At 36.1% G+C, this 21,236-nt stretch overlaps 1 protein-coding gene across 3 annotated transcripts in view; it reads right to left on the bottom strand.

Annotated features, from left to right (window-relative positions):
• Positions 1-21,236, bottom strand: part of SMAP1 (small ArfGAP 1) — a 151,982-nt gene that overhangs the window by 59,087 nt on the left and 71,659 nt on the right. For 2 of the 3 annotated variants that reach the window (XM_037158696.2, XM_053663998.1), the window contains exons 4-6: positions 17,735-17,810; positions 8,276-8,356; positions 2,464-2,544 (exon numbers count right to left, since the gene is read on the bottom strand). In XM_037158696.2, the coding sequence (XP_037014591.2) occupies positions 2,464-2,544; positions 8,276-8,356; positions 17,735-17,810 (238 nt within the window). The remainder of the gene's footprint in view (positions 1-2,463; positions 2,545-8,275; positions 8,357-17,734; positions 17,811-21,236) is intronic. The other variant, XM_037158699.2, reaches the window with a different exon arrangement.

Raw genomic sequence — 21,236 nt, 5'->3', positions numbered from 1 at the left:
AAAGTACTAAGCCTTTTTAACTATTTACCAATGCTATTAAGTTTAAGGTCTAATTATCAATTAAAATATTTTTCAGGAGCTAAAACAGAATTGACAGTAATAACAATTTTAGGATTTTGGTTAATATAGAGTAATCATGGTGATAGTTACTAAACATCACACTAATATCTTTTATTGAAAAAGAACCTTGTGCATGTGAAATGATTCTATATACATTCTCATATGAAGACAGAAGTTTCTGTTTGGTTTATTACTGTAACCCTAGTGTTGCATATATAGTGACTGCTTAATACACATTTGAGAGAATAAGTGAATGAATGTCACATAATAGTTCCTTGGAGTCTGACAAGGCTATCTGTTAAAAAGCAAAGTAAAATGCATTAAGACAAAGTCTTTCCATCATTCTTCTAAGAGAATCAGATGTTGGCTAATCTATTTTTCAGAAAGCACTCTACATCAAGCCTCAATTATCTCTTGCTTGAATTTATATAGTTCATAACTCTTCCTCTGTACTCAAAATCAGAAGCAATCCACTGTTTACCATGAAACATAAGATTTCCTCAAAATTAATTTTATTGTCTTATATTCCATTATTGTCCTATACTCTAGTTATATTAGGTTATTCATTATTGCCAAAATATGCCTTAAAATTCCAGTCATTTTTCATGTTATCTCCTCTGCCCATTGCCCTCTCCTCCACGTCCCTAACAATCTTTCACAGCTCATATCAAATGTAACCACCTCCATGAAGACTTCCCTAATACTCCCAACATGTGATCTCTCATGTCACCAAATCTCCACACTCTGTAACCTCTCCTGCTGTACTGTATCAGTTTTTTGCTGTGGTTATTTTTCATGTCTTCTGCTTTCAATCACTTGAAAATTTCATCACAGAAAATTCTTTCTGAATTTTAAGATTCTTGAGGATATCTCTCTTTATTATTTTTTTATTTCTTCCAGCCACTTAGTGTGCCTTCTACACTGCAGGCATCCTAATAGTTGCTATATTCAATCCAAGTATTTCCTCCCAGAAATCTTTCAGTATAGCTCTCCAAATAGTGCACGTGCACACACACATGCACATACTCCCCTGGATGGAAAATGGTAGTAGCATTTAATCTACTTGAAAACAAATGGTCAAAACAAATCCCTCTTAAGGTTACTTTTATGAGCCATACACACTTAAATCACACAGAACATCACAGCAGCTAGAAGTGCAACACCCACTCAAGACCTATAGCATGCTTTATACAATAAAGGAGGGCTCAGTGTGCTTAGGGAATAAGAAATCAGACTGCATATGTAAGGGACCTGAATTCAGGTGAACTGAAGCAACAGGATATAACACACAGTGCACTTTTGCAGACTCGTAGTAACATCAGATCAAAGCTATTCAGCCTATGAAGCTAAGAAAAAAAAGCTTCAAATGATGATTTGGAGTACTGTGCACGGAAGGGGAAAAAAACAAAGACTGCACAGCAGTCTCTATAAGGTTATTAATATTAACTATAATCAATGTCCCCCTCAATTCTAAGCATGTTCACGCCATAAAGTATCATGAAATGATGAGTTTTTTCATAACCCAGACTAAAAACCATTCTTGATACTTTTGAAGCAATACTTCAAGATTATTAATCATAGTTATCAAAAAAGAGAGCCCCAACCTATTTCTCCAGATCCACAGTCAATAATGTTAAATGCAGTACCAGATTGGTAACAGGAGGCCATAAACCTAGGCAACAGACAACTTTAAAAGACTGAGATGTTTATCTAGAATGACCATCTTCTGGCAGACAGCAAAACCAAAGAGCTAGGAATCAAAAGGCCAGGGGTTCTTTACTACGTATACAGCTAGACACTTGAAAATTAGAACATGGATGCTTTCCATGTGAGTGAAGAAACACCTTCTCTTCTCTTCACTGCATTTTTACTTTCTGGCTAGGTTGTATTGCTTTAAGTAAAACAATGACAACAGATGAATTAAGGGATAAAGAATGTGAGAAAAACAATCTTCAAGTAAAATAAGAAATAAGCTTTAAAACTCTCCTTAGAGTTTTTGTACATTTAGAAATTTTTTTTAGAATTTTAAAAACAAATATTACCAGATAAAACACACATTAATGCATCCAGGACACTACAAATTTAGGTTTCAAAGTATAAGTCCTTTCACATGAGTTTCTGTTTTTTGGTGGAGTATAAGGAAAAATAGGGGAACAAAAGCTAAAAACAAATGGGTTGCCAATCCGATACTTGTCTTAGAGGAACTCACGTAATTTATACCCACACATACGTACTGACTACAAATCACACAGAGCAAGCTGTTAAACATGGTTGGCACACAGTAGTCACTCAACAAATATCTTTTGAGAGAATGATTTAATTTGCCAATCATGAATATCCCAAAACTCATTTTTATGTAAGTATACAAATGAGTCTTCATAGATTAAAAAAATGAAATTTTACCTTTTCAGTTGTAAGAGGTTTTGCAGGCTTTTCTTGTTCTTTTTCTCTCTTTTTCTCTTCCTTTTTCTTTTCCTTTTCTTTCTAAAACATAGCCCAAAGTTTTGATAAGCTTACTTTTTAAAAAATGTCAGCTCTTAACACATTTTTGTTTATTAGTTTGAGTTGTCATTTGAGAAAGGTAAAAAAATTTTCAATGATGACAATATCTGGTGATACTGAAATAGAAATGTAAACAGCAATTTCATACTCTCGTTGAGGTTACATGTTGATAACACAATAAATAATATCTCTTCCTAAAAAACTAAAACAGAGGAGAGACAATTTAGAACTTCTTTCATATTTTAGAGCTTGAATAATTAAACAAATGAGACCTTTACTCAAATTCTCACTGCATTTTTACATAAGATTAAGCCTCCTAATAGCAACCATAAAGCTGAAATGTGACTAAGAAGAAAAAGTAAAGTAACTGATGGCACACAATTCTTATCACACAAATAAAGGCAGATTAGAACATGTAAACATAAGACAGAAAGGGTACAGTATAATCACTTTAATTTTTAAAAATATCACAAAATATTTTCAGTTTCTTACCATACTGTTGATTTTAAAAATGGAAAATACGATTATATGCTCATGAAAAAAAAGTTAAATATAATGCTTTAGAACCAGAGCCAACTTACTAGTGTAATTCAACAATCAAGGTAAACTATAATGGTATTATGATGTTCACAATCTGCGTTTTCAAGAAGGATGAAACAGGATATAATATTTAATACTTACAGTCACAAACTTGCCAAAAAGAGGAAAATGAAATAAAGATTAACTTGGATAAACCTTGAGAATATCATGTTAAGTGAAATAAGTCAGACAGAAAAATAACCACATTATTTCACTCATATATCAGATATAAGAATGAAAGCAATAAATAAACAAACAAGAAAAACAAACAAACAAAAATTCATAGACACAGCAATAGGGTAGTAGTTACCAGAGGGCGGGAGAGAGGCAGAGGGTAGAGGGGGTGCCATGAAGTGGTGAAAAGGCGGTCAAACATTGTAGAAATGGAAGATTTGACTTTAGGCAATGGACACACAGTGCAATATACAGATGATGTATCATTAAACTGTACACTTGAAACCTATATAATCTTATTAACCAGTATCACCCCAAAAATCTACTTAAAAATCCTAAAAAAAGAAATAAAAATTAAATTAAGAACATTATTCATAAGGCATTAAGAGGGAAGAGATGAGTATAAACATACAACTGAATGACTACTGCAAATGAGTACTGATCTGACCTTAGTTTCCTGAGAGTAACACGAAAATATACACTGATGAACCTAGGAAATGCAGAATAGCCATCATACTTAGCTTAATCTAAATGCCTAAAGGTTGTGTTGGCACCTGTGCCTTTAAAATGGGTGTTTGACACAATCTCTTTCAAGGGTAGAATTTTTACTATTTGTAAATCAGAAAAGATAATACTGGCAATTCCTAGACTATAACATAAAAGATACAATAAAAGTTCCTATGGGCCAGGTAGTGTGATAAACACCTATTTTCTAATTTTATTTTTAGACTAACTGTCTGGAAAAAGCTATGATTATTGTCATTTTATGAATGAAGAAACAAAATCTTAGGAAAGTAAGGCACACAATGACAAAGCTAATCAATGGAAGGGCCATGGGACAACAGAGGCCACACTCTAAAATCTCACTGCTCACCATCATCCAAATGGTAGAGCACTACCATTTGGTACTGTTCTTCTTTACAAAAACTGACATTTACTGATCCCCTGACTATACGCCAGACACTGACTTCACCGATTTAATCCTAACAACTTTATGAGGTGAATAATATTACTACCACTTTATAAGAAAAATAAATGAGATTTGCAGAAATTTGTATATAATATGAAATGTTTTTCCCTCCCTCACCCTTTCCCTCCCAACACAGACCTTTCCTCTAGACTGTAAGACCTGGCACCCACCTATTAGACACCTGGATGTTCCATGGTCACCTCATACTTAACAGATAAAACTTTTAATTCATCTCCCTTACTTCCTCTCCTCAAATCTGTTCTTCCTCCTCAGTTTCTATCCTTTTCTCACTCAATATCACCATCATCTACTGAAATGCTCAAGCTAGAAAATGGGAATCATCAAATCTTCCCAAAGCGCATCAATATTCCACTGATTACTAAGTGCCACAGATTCTATCTTCTCACAATCTTTAAAACTCCACTCTGTTTTTCATCCCCTCTGCCTCCATTTTAGCACAAGCTCCCATCACTTTATTCATGAATTACAAGAATAGGTTCTCAAGCCATTTTGACACCCATCAGTACAAAATTCACTTTCCACAGACAGTGGAGCCATGTTATGACATGAAAATAAAATCCTGCTACCCCTCTTACCCTTAAAACGCATCATTAAAGTGCCAGGGCCTTCAGAATGAGTACCAGTTTCCTTCAGCAGGCTAACTAGAAGGCTCCTCTCCCACCTCTGTCCCTCTCCTATGCGTGTTCCAGCTATGCCACTCTACTTGCAAATCCCCAAACATTCCACTTTGCCCACAGGTCTTTGTTTTCCACAAGATGCTTTCTCTACTTGGAGTGTACTCTTATTCTTATAGCTAATGTTTATTAAGAGTTTAAGATGCATCAAAGCTAACAGTCAGAAACTAAACACATTTCTGTACACCAACAATGAAATGTCAGAAATTAGGGGGAAAATCCCATTTACTACAACAACAAGAAAAATAAAATACTTAGGACTAAACTTAACCAAGAAGTGAAAGAGCTGTGTCAGAAAACTACACAACACTGAAGAAAGAAATTAAGGAAAACACAAATAAAAGCATATACTGTGTTCATAGATTGGAAGAATTAACATAATTAAAATATCCACACTGCCCAAAGCAATTTACAGATTCAATGCAATCCCTATCAAAATACCAATGAGATATTTCACAGATATAGAACAAATATTTCAAAAATTTATATGGAGCCACAAACGACCCTGAATAGCCTCAGCCATTCTGAGAAAGAACAAAGTAGGGGGGATCACAATACCTGTTATCAAACTACATTACAAGGACACAGTAATCAGCACAATCTGGTACTGGCATCAGAACAGCCGCATAGACCAATGGAACAGAATAGAGAGCCCAGAAATAAATCCATGTCAATATGGTCAGCTAATATTTGACAAAAGGGGCAGAAACATAAAATGGAATAAAAATAGCCTCTTCAACAAATGGTATTGGGAGATCTGAACGAGTACATGCAAAAAAAAAAATTAAACTCGACCACTAACTTATACATACACCAAAATAAACTAGAGATGGATAAAAGACTTAAATATAACTTGTGACGCCACAAAAGTCCTAGAGGAGAACATAGTCAAGAAAATTTTGGATATCCCAGGCAGCAGTATTTTCACTGATATATCCCCTAGGGTAAGGGACATAAAAGAAAGAATAAACAAATGGGACTTTATCAAAATAAAAAGCTTCTGCATGGCCAGAGAAAACATTAACAAAAAGGAAAGGGAACCAAACATATGCAAAAACATATTTGCCAATGACAACTCAGACAAGAGTTTGAGCTCCAAAATACATTAAGAGCTCACGTGACTCCAGTTTGTCCAGAAGACAAACTATTCAATTAAAAAATGGACCCTGGCTGGTGTAGCTCAGTGGATTGAGTGTGGGCCTGCAAACCAAAGGATCACAGTTTGATTCCCAGTCAGAGCACATGCCTGGGTTGCAGGCCAGTTCCCAGCAGGGGATGCATGAGAGGCAACCATACATTAATATTTCTCTCTCCCTCTCTCCTTCCCTTCCCCTCTAAAGATAAATAAATAAAACTAAAAAAAAAAAAAGTTTAAAAAATGACCAAAGGGCCTGGCTGGTGTAGCTCAGTGGATTGAGCATGGGCTGGGAACCAAAGGGTCACTGGTTCAATTCCCAGTCAGGGCACATGCCTGGGTTGCAGGCCAAGTCCTTAGTGAGGGCCACCTGAAAGGCAACCACACATTAATGTTTCTCTCCCTCCCTTCCCCTCTTTCTAAAATAAATAAATAAAGTCTTTTTAAAAACGGGCAAAGGACCAGAACAAATACTTCTCCAAGGAGGACATACAGAGGGCCCACAGGTACACAAAAAAATTCCCAGCATCACTAGCCATCAGAGAGATACAAATTAAACCCACAGTGAGATACCACTTTACATTGGTCAGGAAGGCCATCAACAAACAACAAGTGCTGGTGAGACTGTGGAGAAAAGGAACCCTAGTACATTACTGATGAAAATGCAGGATGGGGCAGCCACTGTGGACAATATGGTATTTCCTCAAAAAACTAAAAATGAAATTGTCTTTCGATCCAGTCATCTCATAGCTGCAACTATACCCTAAAAATCCTGAATCATCAACTCAAGAGAACCTATGCACCCCAATGTTCATAGCAGTGTCATTTACAATAGCCAAGTGCTGGAAACAGCCTAAGTGCCCATCAGTAAATGATTGTATAAAAAAACTGGTACATTTATACAAAATAATACTACACAGCAGAAAGACAGAAGAAACTCCTACCCTTTGCAACAACATGGATGGAACTAGAGAATATCGTGGTAAGTGAAATAAGCCAGGTGGTAAGACAAATACCATATGATCTCACCTCTAAGTGGAAATTAACAAAGCAAATGAGTGAAACATGATATGAGACATGGAAATAAAGAACAAATGGACAGTGACCAGAGTGGGGGTGGGGGGTGATAATGGAAGAAGGAGGGGAAGGGGCAAGCCAAGGAAGATGAACTGAGGACTCATGGACATGGACAATGGGGAATGGGGAATGACTGTGGGGGTGCCGGGTGAGGGGGTAGGGGTGAGCAATGGGGAAAAAGGTGGGATAACTATAATTGAACAATAAATAAATGATTTTTAAAAAGAATTTAAGATGCATCAAAAGTATGTCTCCTGTTATTAATAGCAGGACAGTGAATACATGTTGATCACTGTATACATTATATTGCATTAGGACCTGTAAAGGTACCTAGTTATCTGTTTTTCTCCATTAGACTAAAAAGTTCCTTGAGAAGTGGGGCCGTATCTTATTTGTTTCTGTAGCCCTCATGTCTAGCGCACTGTTTATCAAGAGGCAGACACGCAAAAAGTACTAGTTCCAACAATGTCTCAAACTAATTCATTAGGGTCATGATTAAAAAAAAAAGGAAAGAGTAAAAAAATTAAAATCTTCAAGTATGTGTAGGGATGGCTAAAAAATCTATAATGGTAGTATCATGTACCTTTAACAACCCCTACCCCAAACACAGTCTAAAAATTATCACTGATGATTCTAAACTCATGATTCTGTATTATATACACTGTACCTATATGACTGTTACTAGTGCTTAAAAAATTAACTTTCTTCAAGTGATTATGACAACAGAGTCTTAGAAAGAAAACATTTTAATCAGATTTTACTAATAGGTCAAAGAATTCAACAGCAACTATAAAAAAAGTTCCTGTAAAGGAAAAGCATAAGGCAGTAATGGAAACAACAAAAAGCTAAAAGCCTCTTAAATATTGAGATATACCTACAGTACCAATAAAGCAGTCACTCTGCAATTAATATAGATTAAAGCACTTTAATCCTACCTGTGGCACAGGGAAACATTCTAGAAATTGTCGTATATAACACATTTAATGCTGGAGACCATTCAAAATTTGAACAACTATTATAGCACTCCAAATTATGGTATACTGCAAACACTACATAATGCAGCTGGCTAAAACACTACCATACCTCCAATTTGTTTTTCTCAACAGCAGCTTGTAGAGAAGGAGAGGCTACCAAAGGCTGAAGGGGAACATCAGAGGAAGAAATCTGTGGAATGAAGGTGAAAAATCAGGAGGAAAAAACAGAAAGAACGTAATCAGAACTGACAGGTACAGGAAGGAAACAAAACCCAAGAATATCTGAGATATAGAAGTACTCAGAGATGTGTTAACAAAGGAAAATAATGCATCAAGAAGTATGCATTGCTTTTTAAAATTTTCCACATAAAATTTTGAAAAATAAAACATTTATTACAGACTAGCATATGATCTAAAATGGATTTCACTAAGATATAAAATTTAATATGTACTAAGACAAGGTCATACCTTGTCTTTTTAAAAAATAATTAAGCTTTCTCCAGTGACTCACTTTTAGTCATTGTTACTACTGAAATACTAATACATGAGACATTGTCCCAAGTAGAAGGAGAACACAAATGAATTTCTGGGTTGTTTTGGTTTTTTACTTATATTAACTGTTTTAAGAATGTAAAATAAAACAGAGCTGAAGTAGGGAAAATTAAAATTTTAATCAACTGTTTAAGAAAACAGAAAAAAGTCTTGGAGAAAAAAGTTGATTAATGCAATGTAACAGCAAAGCAGCAGACTTATAAAACAATTTATACACTTCCTTCTTTATGATCGGTACTTACAAACACCATTTCCAGTGCTGTACTTGCTGAATTACCCCAAAGTAGTATCAGAGTTATATACACAGCAGAGGCAATTTATAAATGAAAAAGGATTTCATCTAAAAGCCTTTTCACACCTCTTCCTACTCAATTTCTACATATGTAGTTGATCACTTTAATGGAAGCATTATCTTCCTGCTCTCTTTACTGACAAAATGTAACTGAAAGACATTTAGAACTAAATTCATACCTCTTTGGAGCCATAAAACTGACATCTCTATATTGCCCTATCATATCAATAGTGCCTATGAGGAATTTTTAAAAATAAAAGGTACTATTACAGAAAGGTCATTATGGAATGTCAAAATAACACTGTGAAATGACAAGTCCTCCTTCCAACTGCTTGTTAAGTTAGTTATGGCTGTAATTCTTGAATCACAGTCTGAGACTATAAACTTAGGGGGCTTTTTGCCTTGCACATTATTTGTTGGCTGTTATAACTGTGCAAACTAATCATTTAGTGACTACTACTGGAAATTACACATACAAGAAAATATTTAAGAAGTCAAACAGCCTCTCAAAACATGGCTTCAAAGCTGGTTTATCCTACTGGACATTTACTTGCAAAAGATCTTTTAATTGGTACTTTATGTAGAAATAAGAGATTAAAAAAAGAGAAAAACATATAAAATTACTTAAGATGATAACCTGTATCATAAATCCCTTTTTGCACAAACTCATGTAAAGCTGAACATAGAAATATAAGAGGAATAGGAGCATTTAGTATGTCAAGAATTACTAATTCAAGATAATACAGCCCTGGTCAGGGGGCTCAGTGTGTTAGAGTGTTAACCCTGTATACCAAAAGGCTACAGGTTCAATTCCTGGTCAGAACACACACCTTAGTCACAGGTTTGATCCCTGGTCAGACAGTGTATGGGAGACAACTGACTGATGTTTCTCACATCAATGGGACCTGAGGCTGGCTGCAAAGAACTGAGAGCAGTCCCTATCTGACAGTTAGCAGGAACACAGGACCTCAGTCATACAGCCACAAGAAAATGAATTCTGACCACAATCATGAGCTTGGAAGAAGACACTGACCCTCAGATAAGGCTGCACCTGGCCAACTCATTGATTTCAGTCTGGGGATATCCACAGCTGAGAACTCAGGTCACCGATGCCCAGACTCTTGACCAACAGAATGCAAGATGGTAAACCTGTGTTGTTTTAAGTTTCCAGAAATTTATTAAGTGGCAAAAGGAAATTAATCCAATGACCATCTCTTAATTTAAAAAAAATCCTGAGAAACCCGGCGTCAAGTCCTCTATATAATCCCTGTTTGCCTTTCAAGACTTATTTCCTCATACATTTATTCTCTCATTTACCCTCCCCAAATATTCCTCCTTCACACTCAGTAGACAAGACAGTCTTGTGGACTACTCACCAAAACCAGCTACCAAATAATACACCTGAACTCTCTTTCCTCTTTATGTGTCTTTAGCAGAGATGGGATAAAATGTCCCTTCAGCCAAAAATGTCTTTTCTGTATTATTGACACTCATCCAAGTTTCTCTAAAATCTTACTTTTCAATTAAAGGTAATCTTAAACATACCTCCTTTAAATATTCTCCTAGTGGAAATTAACTAGTGCTACCTAAATTCTGTGTTCTTATAACACTTTTATTCTTCTGTCATAACAATTACCACATTCTGCCCACTGTATATTTACACGTTGATGTTTAGTAAATTACTTTTGGAAAGAGATTATACCATTTCAAGCTCAGTGCCTTGCATATGGTATACATTCAATAATGTATGCTACAGATGACTAAATGAACAAAAAAGGGAAGAAACAATCAATCCAAGGAAACTTCAAAAACCAATTTCTATCACCCTGCATCTAGTTTCAGCATGAGATGCTGCTAGCCCAAATCTCAAGAGCAAGGGAGGAAAGTAGTGAGGACTGATATGAATGAAGACTGATATGCCCACACTGGTGACCAGCGCTATGCAATTACTGTAAAAGATGCAAGTAATTTTTTTGTTTGAGATTACAAACCAGTAAAAATTCTAGAAAAACCTTTTTACTTGGAATATATTTCCCTTTGTTTTTGTCTATATCACTTTTCCCTTTTAAGCCTTCTCCCTTAATTCACGGTTATAGTGCTACACAACACTCAAAATCATACGGCCTAAACCACAAACACCTTCCATAAAAGCAGTACATACCAAGGGGGGACCAAAAAAACCCGTGGAATTTATTTATAAAAACTTGAGTATTTATTTTTACATGCTTAAACTTCAGTCACCTTCAAAGTACTCATTTGATGCAATACCCTTCTTGAGACTTTTTTTTCTACTGCTCAAAACAGTTTTTGAACTTGTCAATTTTGGTGCCTTTTAGTGCTTCTGCCATTTTTTTTCTTCCACGTTGGCAAAACATTTACAATCGAGGACTTTGTTCATTAAGTAAACAAAAAAAAGTGACTTGGGATGAGACTGGATGAAAAGAGAGAGTGGGGCATGGCAGTCATGCCGTTTGTGGTCAAAACCTGCTGAACACTCAGCGCAGTGTGGGCAGGTACGTTGTCGTGGTGGAAGAACCAATGACCTGTCTGCCACAACACAGGGCATTTCTTCTGCAAATCATGACACAACCCTCTCAAAACTTCCAGATAAAAACTTTGGTTGACCATTTCATCCAGAGAAACAAATTCCAAGTGCACAACCTTATCACGTCAAAGAAACAGATGATTTTTTTCATGTTTGACTTCACTTGTCATGCTTTTTGGGGTAATGGGGAAGTGACAATTTTCCATTGGCTAGATTGCTATTTTGTTTTGGGGTCATGACCACAGCACCAAGATTCATCTCTGGTTATTACTTGGGGAAAAAAATCAGGGTCAGCTTCCAAGTGCCCTTCAAAGCAGAGCATGTAGCCCTGGCTGGTGTGGTCAATGGATTGAGCACCAGCCTGCAAAACAAAGGGTCACCAGTTCAATTCCCAGTAAGGGCTCATGCCTGGGTTGCAGGCCAGGTCCCCAGTAGGGGGCCCTTGAGAGCCAACCACACACTGATGTATCTCTTCTTCTTTCTCCCTCTAAAAAATAAATAAATACATTTCTGGGTTGTATAGAAATCAAATGTATAACTTTAAAAAAATAAAATTAGTATTTTTAAAAAAAGCATGGCAATATAGTCAAGCAATTTATCTCTTTGTTAAGGTGTGAGCAAGTGAGGCATGAATTTTTGCTGAAACTTACTTCATGCCCAAAACTTTAGATAAAATTTGCTGACAACTCAACAACACCCCAGTCAACTCCACAAGTTCATCAATAGTCTGGACAGTGGTCTTCCAAGATGGCTTGATGGATTATTACCACATTTTCCATAGTTCAGCTGGTTGAGGGACACTCAGAATGAGGCCGATTGTCAATTGAGATTTTGCCTCGTTTAACACAAGAAAACCAATCATAAACTTGTGTTTTACTCAGAGCAGCTTCTTTGTAAGCTGTCTGTAGCATAACAACATTTTCTGCTGCATTTTTTCCCCAACAAGTAAGAAAATTACTGTCACACATTATTCACATCATCCACATGAAAAGGGCAAATGCATTGAAAGAGTCTTCAAAAACAAATTCACTGAAGCCAAATGCAGCCTCTCACAACACCAGCTGGTAACTCTGACACAGATGGGTTCCTAGAATACTCACCTAACAGAGAAGCCTGTACTACAAGTGACCCGCCCTCCAGAAGACAATTCTTGTTTTTTGGGCCTTCACCCCTCATATAAGTCTCCTACTTTCTCAAACGTATAATGTTTATATGACCACACACCATGTTTATTAACAGTTCTCTGAAGCCACTCCTCACCAGTCAAACAAGTACCTAGAGAAAAAAGGAAGTACCACTCTAGCTCCTTTTATACTCTACATGATGGGTTCATGTAAGGCTTAGCTCATAAACACATTAAATAGCCTGGGAGGCAGGAGGGAATATTTTAGGAAAATCAGCAAACTCTTTGCCACCACTCTGCTACAGTTTATGGTACTTTTTTTGTATTTTGCCACAATATTCTGAAATGTTTATGTTCAGAAGGGCAAGAAATTTATCAGTTTTTTTAAAGGATTAAAAAATTACTGTCTTCCACAGAGAGGGAGCAGGGTCACCTTTATGCCCTTACTCTTATTTAAAATAAGAAAATAGTAAGAACTATTTTCTTACTGGCATCACTAAAAAATGACAGCTAAATTAAGAGGAGATAGAAAATATGTAAAATCATACATAAAAACTATAAAGGTAAAGCAATTTCAAGTCATTTAATGTAGGGGTAACAGTCATATAAAGCTTCATAGCCATTCAGGTAATCTCTTCATCAGACTACAACTAATATTCAAATTGCCCCTCCTTAGAGATCCCCTTAAGTGTCCTACTACTCCTGAAGTATCTAAAATGTAAGAAATTCAGGAGGGTCCAACTTGCAGCAGCCCAGGATGGCTGTCAATGTGACCCAGCACAAATCATAAATTTACTTAAAACACCATGGGATATTTTTTGTAATTATGTGTTGCAATGCATTCACTGTGTGGCCCAAGACGACTCTTCTTCCAGTGTGGGCCAGAAGCCAAAAGGTTGGATACCACTGTTAACAGAATACTTATATTCTGTCTCATATTTATTTTTTTAACCTGGTCTCATCCCCACTATGAAATTAAATCTCTCTGAAAGCAAAGGTCATGTCCTCTTTATTTCAGTATCCTAGGACACTGTGACCAATAAATAATAAAAAATTATTTGAATGAATGTTCAATCTATTACTAAAGACAAAATACAGAATATAAATAAATAATGTAATTCTTAATAATATATAGGATTAATAACTTGCACACTGACTGCCACAATAAAGGAAGAAATACTTTAAAATTACTGGAATATAAACTTTTAAAGAATCAAGACCTTGCTTATACATGAATAGGTAAAGTATATTTTCCTGTGGGTTGAATGTGATTTTTGTGAACTTTTCTGAATTTTCATTATGTTAGCAATATAAACTCAAGAGTATACAATGTTTTACCTTAAACATTTTATTTTCAAACCTACAAAATCATGTAAAAAATTACAAAATATCTGTGTCACTAATACTCACTAAACCTTAACAGTGTGCCACATTTGTTTAGGCTACACACACAGAACTGCCAGGATTCACTGAACTACTTAAAAATGGGTTATACATAGGGCCGAGCAGTGTACAAGAAGAAAAGGAGCAGAAGCACAAGGAGCGCAAGCTGTAACAGAGTGTTAAGTTGGCTCAGGAGGGACATGCTCCAGTGGAATGTCCATCTCTCAGCCCTGGGCCCCACTGCCCTCCATTTGAGCTGGGCAGTGCTGTGGCTATGGTGCCCCCTACCTGGGTCCTGACACTCCAGCCCTGTGTACTCTCAGTGAACATGCCCAGCCCCACGCCACATATCCTGGCAATTGCAACCATCTGTTCTACATGCCTCAGGGGGCAATGGACCAAGGACTCCTAGGTTACAATGTCCCAGCCATGCATGGAAGTGACCCAGCATTCTGGGAGAGGCAGTGGGAACCCCTGAAGGAATCCTCCGTGACAGCCTCAAGCCTGACTTCAAGGTGAAACCCAGTGAGCTGGAACCACTGTACAGGGTTCCTGGGCCAGGCCTGGATCCCTTTCCCCAACATGGGGGCCTGGTTCTGCAGCCTGGCCGAGCTGGCCTGCACCTTTTCTCCTTTCATCTGAGCACGGGGCCACTCCGGAGGGAATGTCTGGCGCTGGCCACTGGGCCAGCTCTGTGCCCTGACATGTCCTATGTAGAGCATCTGGCAGCTGAGAGGCAGCATAAAGAAAGGTGGCAGCCCTGGGCAATGACCCACTGCCCAGCTGCAGATGCTCAATGCAACCCCCATCACCACCAGCACTCTCACATCCACTCTCACCTGTACCACCACCAGTAGGATGCCACCCACGCAGCCTCTGCCTCAGAGCCCCGTCTCTTTGACCTCCTGGCCTCAGGGTCTCATCTTACCCGGATACGCTTCCCAGCTGGGACCCAGTGTGATTATTTCATTATTTCATTACCCCGTTAGATATGGCTGTTTTTGCGTAGTACTGTGTGCAGCCCCTGCCCCTCCCCAGTCCCTGTTGTGTGAGCCCCCACTCTGTGATGTATGCACCTTGCCCCTGCCCCACATTAATAACTTATATACGCCCTGGCTGGTGTAGCTCAGTGGATTGAGCATAGGCCTGTGAACCAAAGAATAGCAGTTCAATTCCCAGTCAGGGCACATGCCTGGGTTGCAGGCCAGTTCCCAGCAGGGGACGCACGAGAGGCGACCATACATTGATATTTCTCTCCCTCTCTCCTTCCCTTCCCCTCTAAAGATAAATAAGTTAAATAAAAATTTAAAAAATAACATATGTGTGTGTGTGTGTGTGTGTGTATACACACACACACGAAACAATCTTTAAAACATTCCAACCAAAACCAATGAAACATCCTCATGACTCCTCAGGGAAAAAAATTTTAAAGAAATTAAAAATGAATTTATACATGGATAAAGAGAACATACTGATGGCTACAAGGTAGTAGGGAGATTGAGAAATGAGTAAAAAACAGAAAGAAACTAAGAAATACAAAATGCCAGTTACAAAAAGAGTCATAGGAATGTGAAGTACAGCATCGAGAATACAGTCAGCAATACTGCAATAACGATATGTATTTTGTCACACGGGTACTCAATTTACCAGAGTAATCACTTTGTAAGTTCTGTGTCTAATCATTATGTTGTACACCTAAAACTAGTATATCAACCATAATTTTACAGTATTTTTAATTTTAAAAACTTAGGTAACTCAAAAAAATGGTTCTAGTGATGACAAGACACTGATATTAAAGATGCATGTAAAGATTTTGAATAAAGTTACTGCAATAAACATGAGAGTGGGAGGAAGCAGTATTTCCACATTAATATATATTTTTTATGCTAGGTTATTTTAGATGTGTTTGTATAACTTAATTTCTATATTAAATGTCGTTAATAGAAAAAATAAAAATGAGTTATAGATATCATGACAGTTGATCTCTAAACATTTTATTCCAGAACACATCTTTTGTGAGTGAAGAATTTCCCTTAACTACATATACTAATTACTACTATCATACCTGAGGGGGGGAAATAATTTCTTAACAAAAACTATTACTGAAAGATAAAACTGTTTTATGTATATTACTCATAAAAATAATCTCTAAATTGTTGCCATGAAGAAAAAAACCATAAATACAGATATAATAAAAAATGTTTAGGGGGTGCAGAGACACTGAAGAGGGTTTAGGGGATATAAATGGTAATAGGAAAACTGACTTGGGTCGGTAAACACAACAAAACACACAGATGATGTATTAGAGAACGGCGCACCTGAAACCTGTATTATTTTATTAACCAATGTCACCCCAATAAATTCAACTTAAAAAGTTTAAAAATTTTAGGATATTAAAAAGGATGTTTAATGGAAAGCAGTATATTTTGTAAAATATACTAAAAAGGCTTCTTAAAAGTTTTGTATAAAAATACATTGCTTATATTTTAAAGTCAGTCCTTTTTTCCCCATAATGTAGTAACTAAACTTTGTTTTATGGATATTCTAAATATCATTCTCAACACTGTCCATTTTTATCAATCTTTCAAAAGATTTTCTCTTACATTCATTATTCATTGTAAATGCAGCCCAAACACTACACACACAGGGTATCTTCACTCCAAATTATGCATAATACTATGTTAAATTTTTTAATAAGGTTTTTTTCATGGTCAAAGACAATATACTAAAACATCCCTACTTTTTGTTAGTATTGATCAATTTTTTTAGTATATTGCTTCTTCATATTGACTGAAAAAAGCCAGCTTGCATATAAAATGAGATAAAATTATCGTTTATAAATTGCTTAACCACAATATTAACTTACTTATACATACCTTGCTTATGAATCAAGAAATCAATGGTCAAAATAATGACTTTACCAATAAAAAACAATTAATCTTAAATTGTAATTAACTTATTTGGGAAAATATAATAAAAATTTTAAAAACAGTGATATAACATTTGATCACTACAGTAAGGTTTCAAGAGGCTTGATAATATAAGTTATCAAAAGGCTTAATAATAACCAATTAGTAGATCCATCAAAGTCCTCCCTGAGGGGAGGATAAATTTGCCTTCTTTATTTTTTTATAAATTCCCCAGAGTGGAGTAAAATAATTTTCTCCTTTTGCCTAGTAGTGGCTTTATCTCTTATAAATATCATAAAATTAACTTAATTAAATGCCATTTTGGCAGTTATTAGACTCAGAACATGCTTCTTTCTAAATCAAGAATTCTGCTTCAGGCCTTGGCTGGTGTGGCTCAGTGGGTTTATCTTCATCCCCCAAGCCAAAAGTTGGCTGGCCGGATTCCCTGTCAGAGTGCATGCCTAGGCTACGGGCCAGGCCCTCTCTTGGGGGAATGCAATAGGCAACCTATCAATGTTTCTCTCACATGCTGATGTTTCTTTCATTCCCTTCCTCCCTCTCTAAAAATAAATAAAGAAAATCTGAAAAAAATAAAATAAAAAGCTCTGCTTCAAGGGAGCTCATTAACATATGTGACAAAAATCCAATATTCGAGTTTTATAAAGTATGTAACTCTAATATTTTTACAATTAATAAACTGTATTGTATGTTAAAAGTCCAAGATCTATTACACTTAAATTGGTGAGAGAGAAGATTTTACTTACATTTGTAACAGCTATCGCATTTTTATCATAGTATTTCTTCTTTTCATATTTATCTCTGATGAAAAATTCCACTGCTCTGAAAACACATAACTTAAGGAAAAGCATGAGCTCAGTGCTGTGTATACTCCCCTTCGGTCATTTCCCTCTACCAAGTCTAAACTCTGAATTCAATCTTCCCACTCCCCAGTCTATACTTTCCTCTAACACTGTTTCTTCAACTGAATTCTAAAACCTACTTTTCTTTAAACCAAAAAAGTCTGTTTAGGAAAGTTTCCCCATTGAATAAAAACAACCTACCCAATTCTGATGGGGGGCGGGGGGTAACCACATTTCTCAATTCCACAACACTCCTCAGCTCTCTACTGTACCTCTACCAAATGCTAAATTCAATTAAGGTTCATTTTGGATTTTCACTATAAGAAACTAAAACCTGTATAGTACCAATAGTGCAGCAGACATTGTGTATACATGTTGTCCACAGTTTCTTTCCTTTAATCCTTCCACAACCCAGTAATGTGCATATTATTTCCACTTGGGAAAATTAAACAATGGTGATTTTACTACTTATGTTCTTTCCAAACATACATGGCTGCCCCTGTCTGAGTGATGGCCAATTTTTTTCCTAGCAAATCTAGAGGAATGAAGAAGCTAAAATCAAGGTTAGTACTATTCAATTTTTTTGAAGTTGCCTTTAGTTTTTTTGAAAAGCAGTCTTCTCTCTTGAGTCAGCCACTTCTAGTGGGACTTGAGTGTTCTGGGTTATCTGACATACACGACTTCTCTTGCCATTCAATCACTGCTTTATGATATTCAGGGGCTCCTTCCTGGAATACTGATCTTTAATGCATAAAATACATACAATTATGAAGGAAATGAGTAACACCGAAATACAGTCTCTGTGGATTCCCAGACTGAAACATTCTTCTGCTCAAGAGTTTCCCAAAGCAATAAAACAATACATTTTCAGTCACTAAGTCCACATCAGTAGTTAATAGAAAGCCTTTTAAATCGACAGTTGAAGTAACAGGTAACGAAAAGAGTTGACAGACCACCATGCAGTGGATATAATAAAGTTGGGGCCTTGTGAAAGCCCTCAAAGGCCTTTCATAATGGCAAGACAGGAAATCTAAACGTTAAATTTACTAAGTAAGCTGAATGACTGAAAGCTGCCTTTTAAAGATAGTTTTCTACAACCCTGACTATTTTAGAGGTACTTTATCTTTTTTCTCCTCTTAACAACCTACAAGCTAGGTGCCACTTACAACTAAAACTGGGCACAGAAAGTTTAAAAAGCTCTCTGGAATTCTACAGTACAAAGAAAGTTGCGATTCAAAATTTAACAAAACAAACAAGTAAGCAAAATATAACCAGAGACAATGAAATGAACAACAATCTGAGAGTAACCAGAGAGGAGGTAGGAGAAGATAATGAAGGGAAAGGGGGAAGGACTTTCAGAACAACTATAAAGGACACCTGGACAAAACCAAGAGGAGGTGGAATCAGGACAAGGCGATGGAGACGGCTTGGGTGGGCAGGGAACGGTGGGGGGTTTCTTAATGTAGATGACTGTACCTGAACAACAACAACAACAACAACAAATTAGTCTGATATCTGCATTTTCAGAATGTTGTTGGTCATCACAGGTTCATCTGTGAATCAGTCGGTTATTTTCTGGTACTGATAAGACATGCCTTAAAATCTAGAGAAGCGTGTCACAGATGGAGGCAACTTCATTTTCTAGGCGGAGACCCTTCCAAGTGAAAGGCCCCACAGCTACCAAAAGGTTCCTTGTTTATACGTGAGCATTTTGGCAGCCAACTCAATAGCAAAAAATTAAGTATGCCAAGATTTTCATAAAGTGCAATGTTATTTTTACATAACTTATTTTACATGTAAATCAGCTAAATGTTAAGTTTGCTCCAATCAAAAAAGCTAGTCCTTTGAATGAGGTGTAGGAATGTGGATGAACTGAATAATTTCCATTGTTGAGACAACTATTTACCTCCACAAATAAGAGAAAAAAGAATTTACTTAGACTGATACCATTTTCACTCCAGATGATATGAAATATACTGTTTTAAAAACACAAATATTTTTAAAATTATATATATAACATAATGTCTATACAGCTTTTGTTAACTAAAGGAAATTTTTGGAAATCCAAATTCTTAAGAGCATAATTTTTATGTTTAAATATCTGGGAGGAGAAATCACACTGATATTTTTCTTTCTTCAACAGTTTATTTGGAATATTGGTTAATGTGTACTACACATTAAAGCTTGAAATGATGTCACTGCTTTTATGAAATGATTATAGCAGAGAAAAGATCAGTGTTTGTGATCAAAATAATAGTTATTATTATTAAAGTTAAAAACACAGTATATAAAATAATTTAACCACCAAGAATAAAACTAAAATCCTGAAAACTACAATGGTTTTATAAATTCTGAATTTGAAAAAGGCAAACACTTTAAGTGTATACAATCCCTGGGAGTCAAAACAATACTAACAACTCATAAAATTGTATGTTGTAAATTTCAAAAATAACAGGTATCAGTGAAATCTTAATATATACTTACTGTTTCTTATATACACAATTTAACATTTAAGTATAAGTTCTGTTTATAGGAAACTCTTAGAAATTATCAAAGACGTAAGCAATATTTAAAAAAACCGTCTCAGACAAAAAATGATGTTTCTTAAGGACTTGAAAACAAACTAAAATAAAAACAAAGCATTAGGGCAGGAGAATTTACTAAGATCTTTCTAATTATTAACATCAAGCATTACTTTTTTAAGGAGCAAAGTACACCACTAAGTGAATTTTTTGAATTCCATGAGAGTCACCTGAGAAAAGGCTGTGATTTAGAGAACATGCCATGTCCTTGATTACTCTCAGTTCCTATATGTCCCTTATAGCAATAATATGTTTATACGTTTTTGTACAAGGTCCCAAATACACACCAATTCTTCATTGTTAAGTCACCTAAAGAAACAATATTTTACTCCAGGGATCAGCAAACTTTTCTCAAAGGGCCAGATAGTAAACATTTTAAGTTTTGCAGGATAATTAGTCTATGTTGCAACCAGTCAACTCTGCCTTTGAAGCTCCAAAGCAGCCACTGAAAATTCATAAATGGATGGGCATGGCTACAATCTAACAAATTTCATTATAAAATCAGGAGCTGGCTCATGGGCCTGTAGTTACTGGTTCCTGAATTCTACTCCAACACTAGAGGTCAAAGAACTGCCAACCTGGATTTATAGAGAATCTTTGTTTCTACAAACTGTCATTACAGCAGTTTCCCCCTTATCCAAGGGGGATGTGTTCTGAGACCCCAAGTGGATGCCTGAAACTGCAGATTGTACTAAACCCTAGACATACATTTTTCTATACTTACATACATACATACTTATGATAAAGTTTAACTATAAGATAGGCATAGTGATTAACAATAACCAACAGAACAATTAAAACAAATTGTGATAAAAGGTATGTGA

Source organism: Artibeus jamaicensis, unplaced genomic scaffold, assembly GCF_021234435.1.
Source record: "Artibeus jamaicensis isolate MK-2021 breed Jamaican fruit bat unplaced genomic scaffold, CSHL_Jam_final contig_1127, whole genome shotgun sequence".
NCBI classification, from domain to species: Eukaryota; Metazoa; Chordata; class Mammalia; order Chiroptera; family Phyllostomidae; genus Artibeus; species Artibeus jamaicensis.
This window is presented reverse-complemented; position numbering and strand designations above follow the sequence as displayed.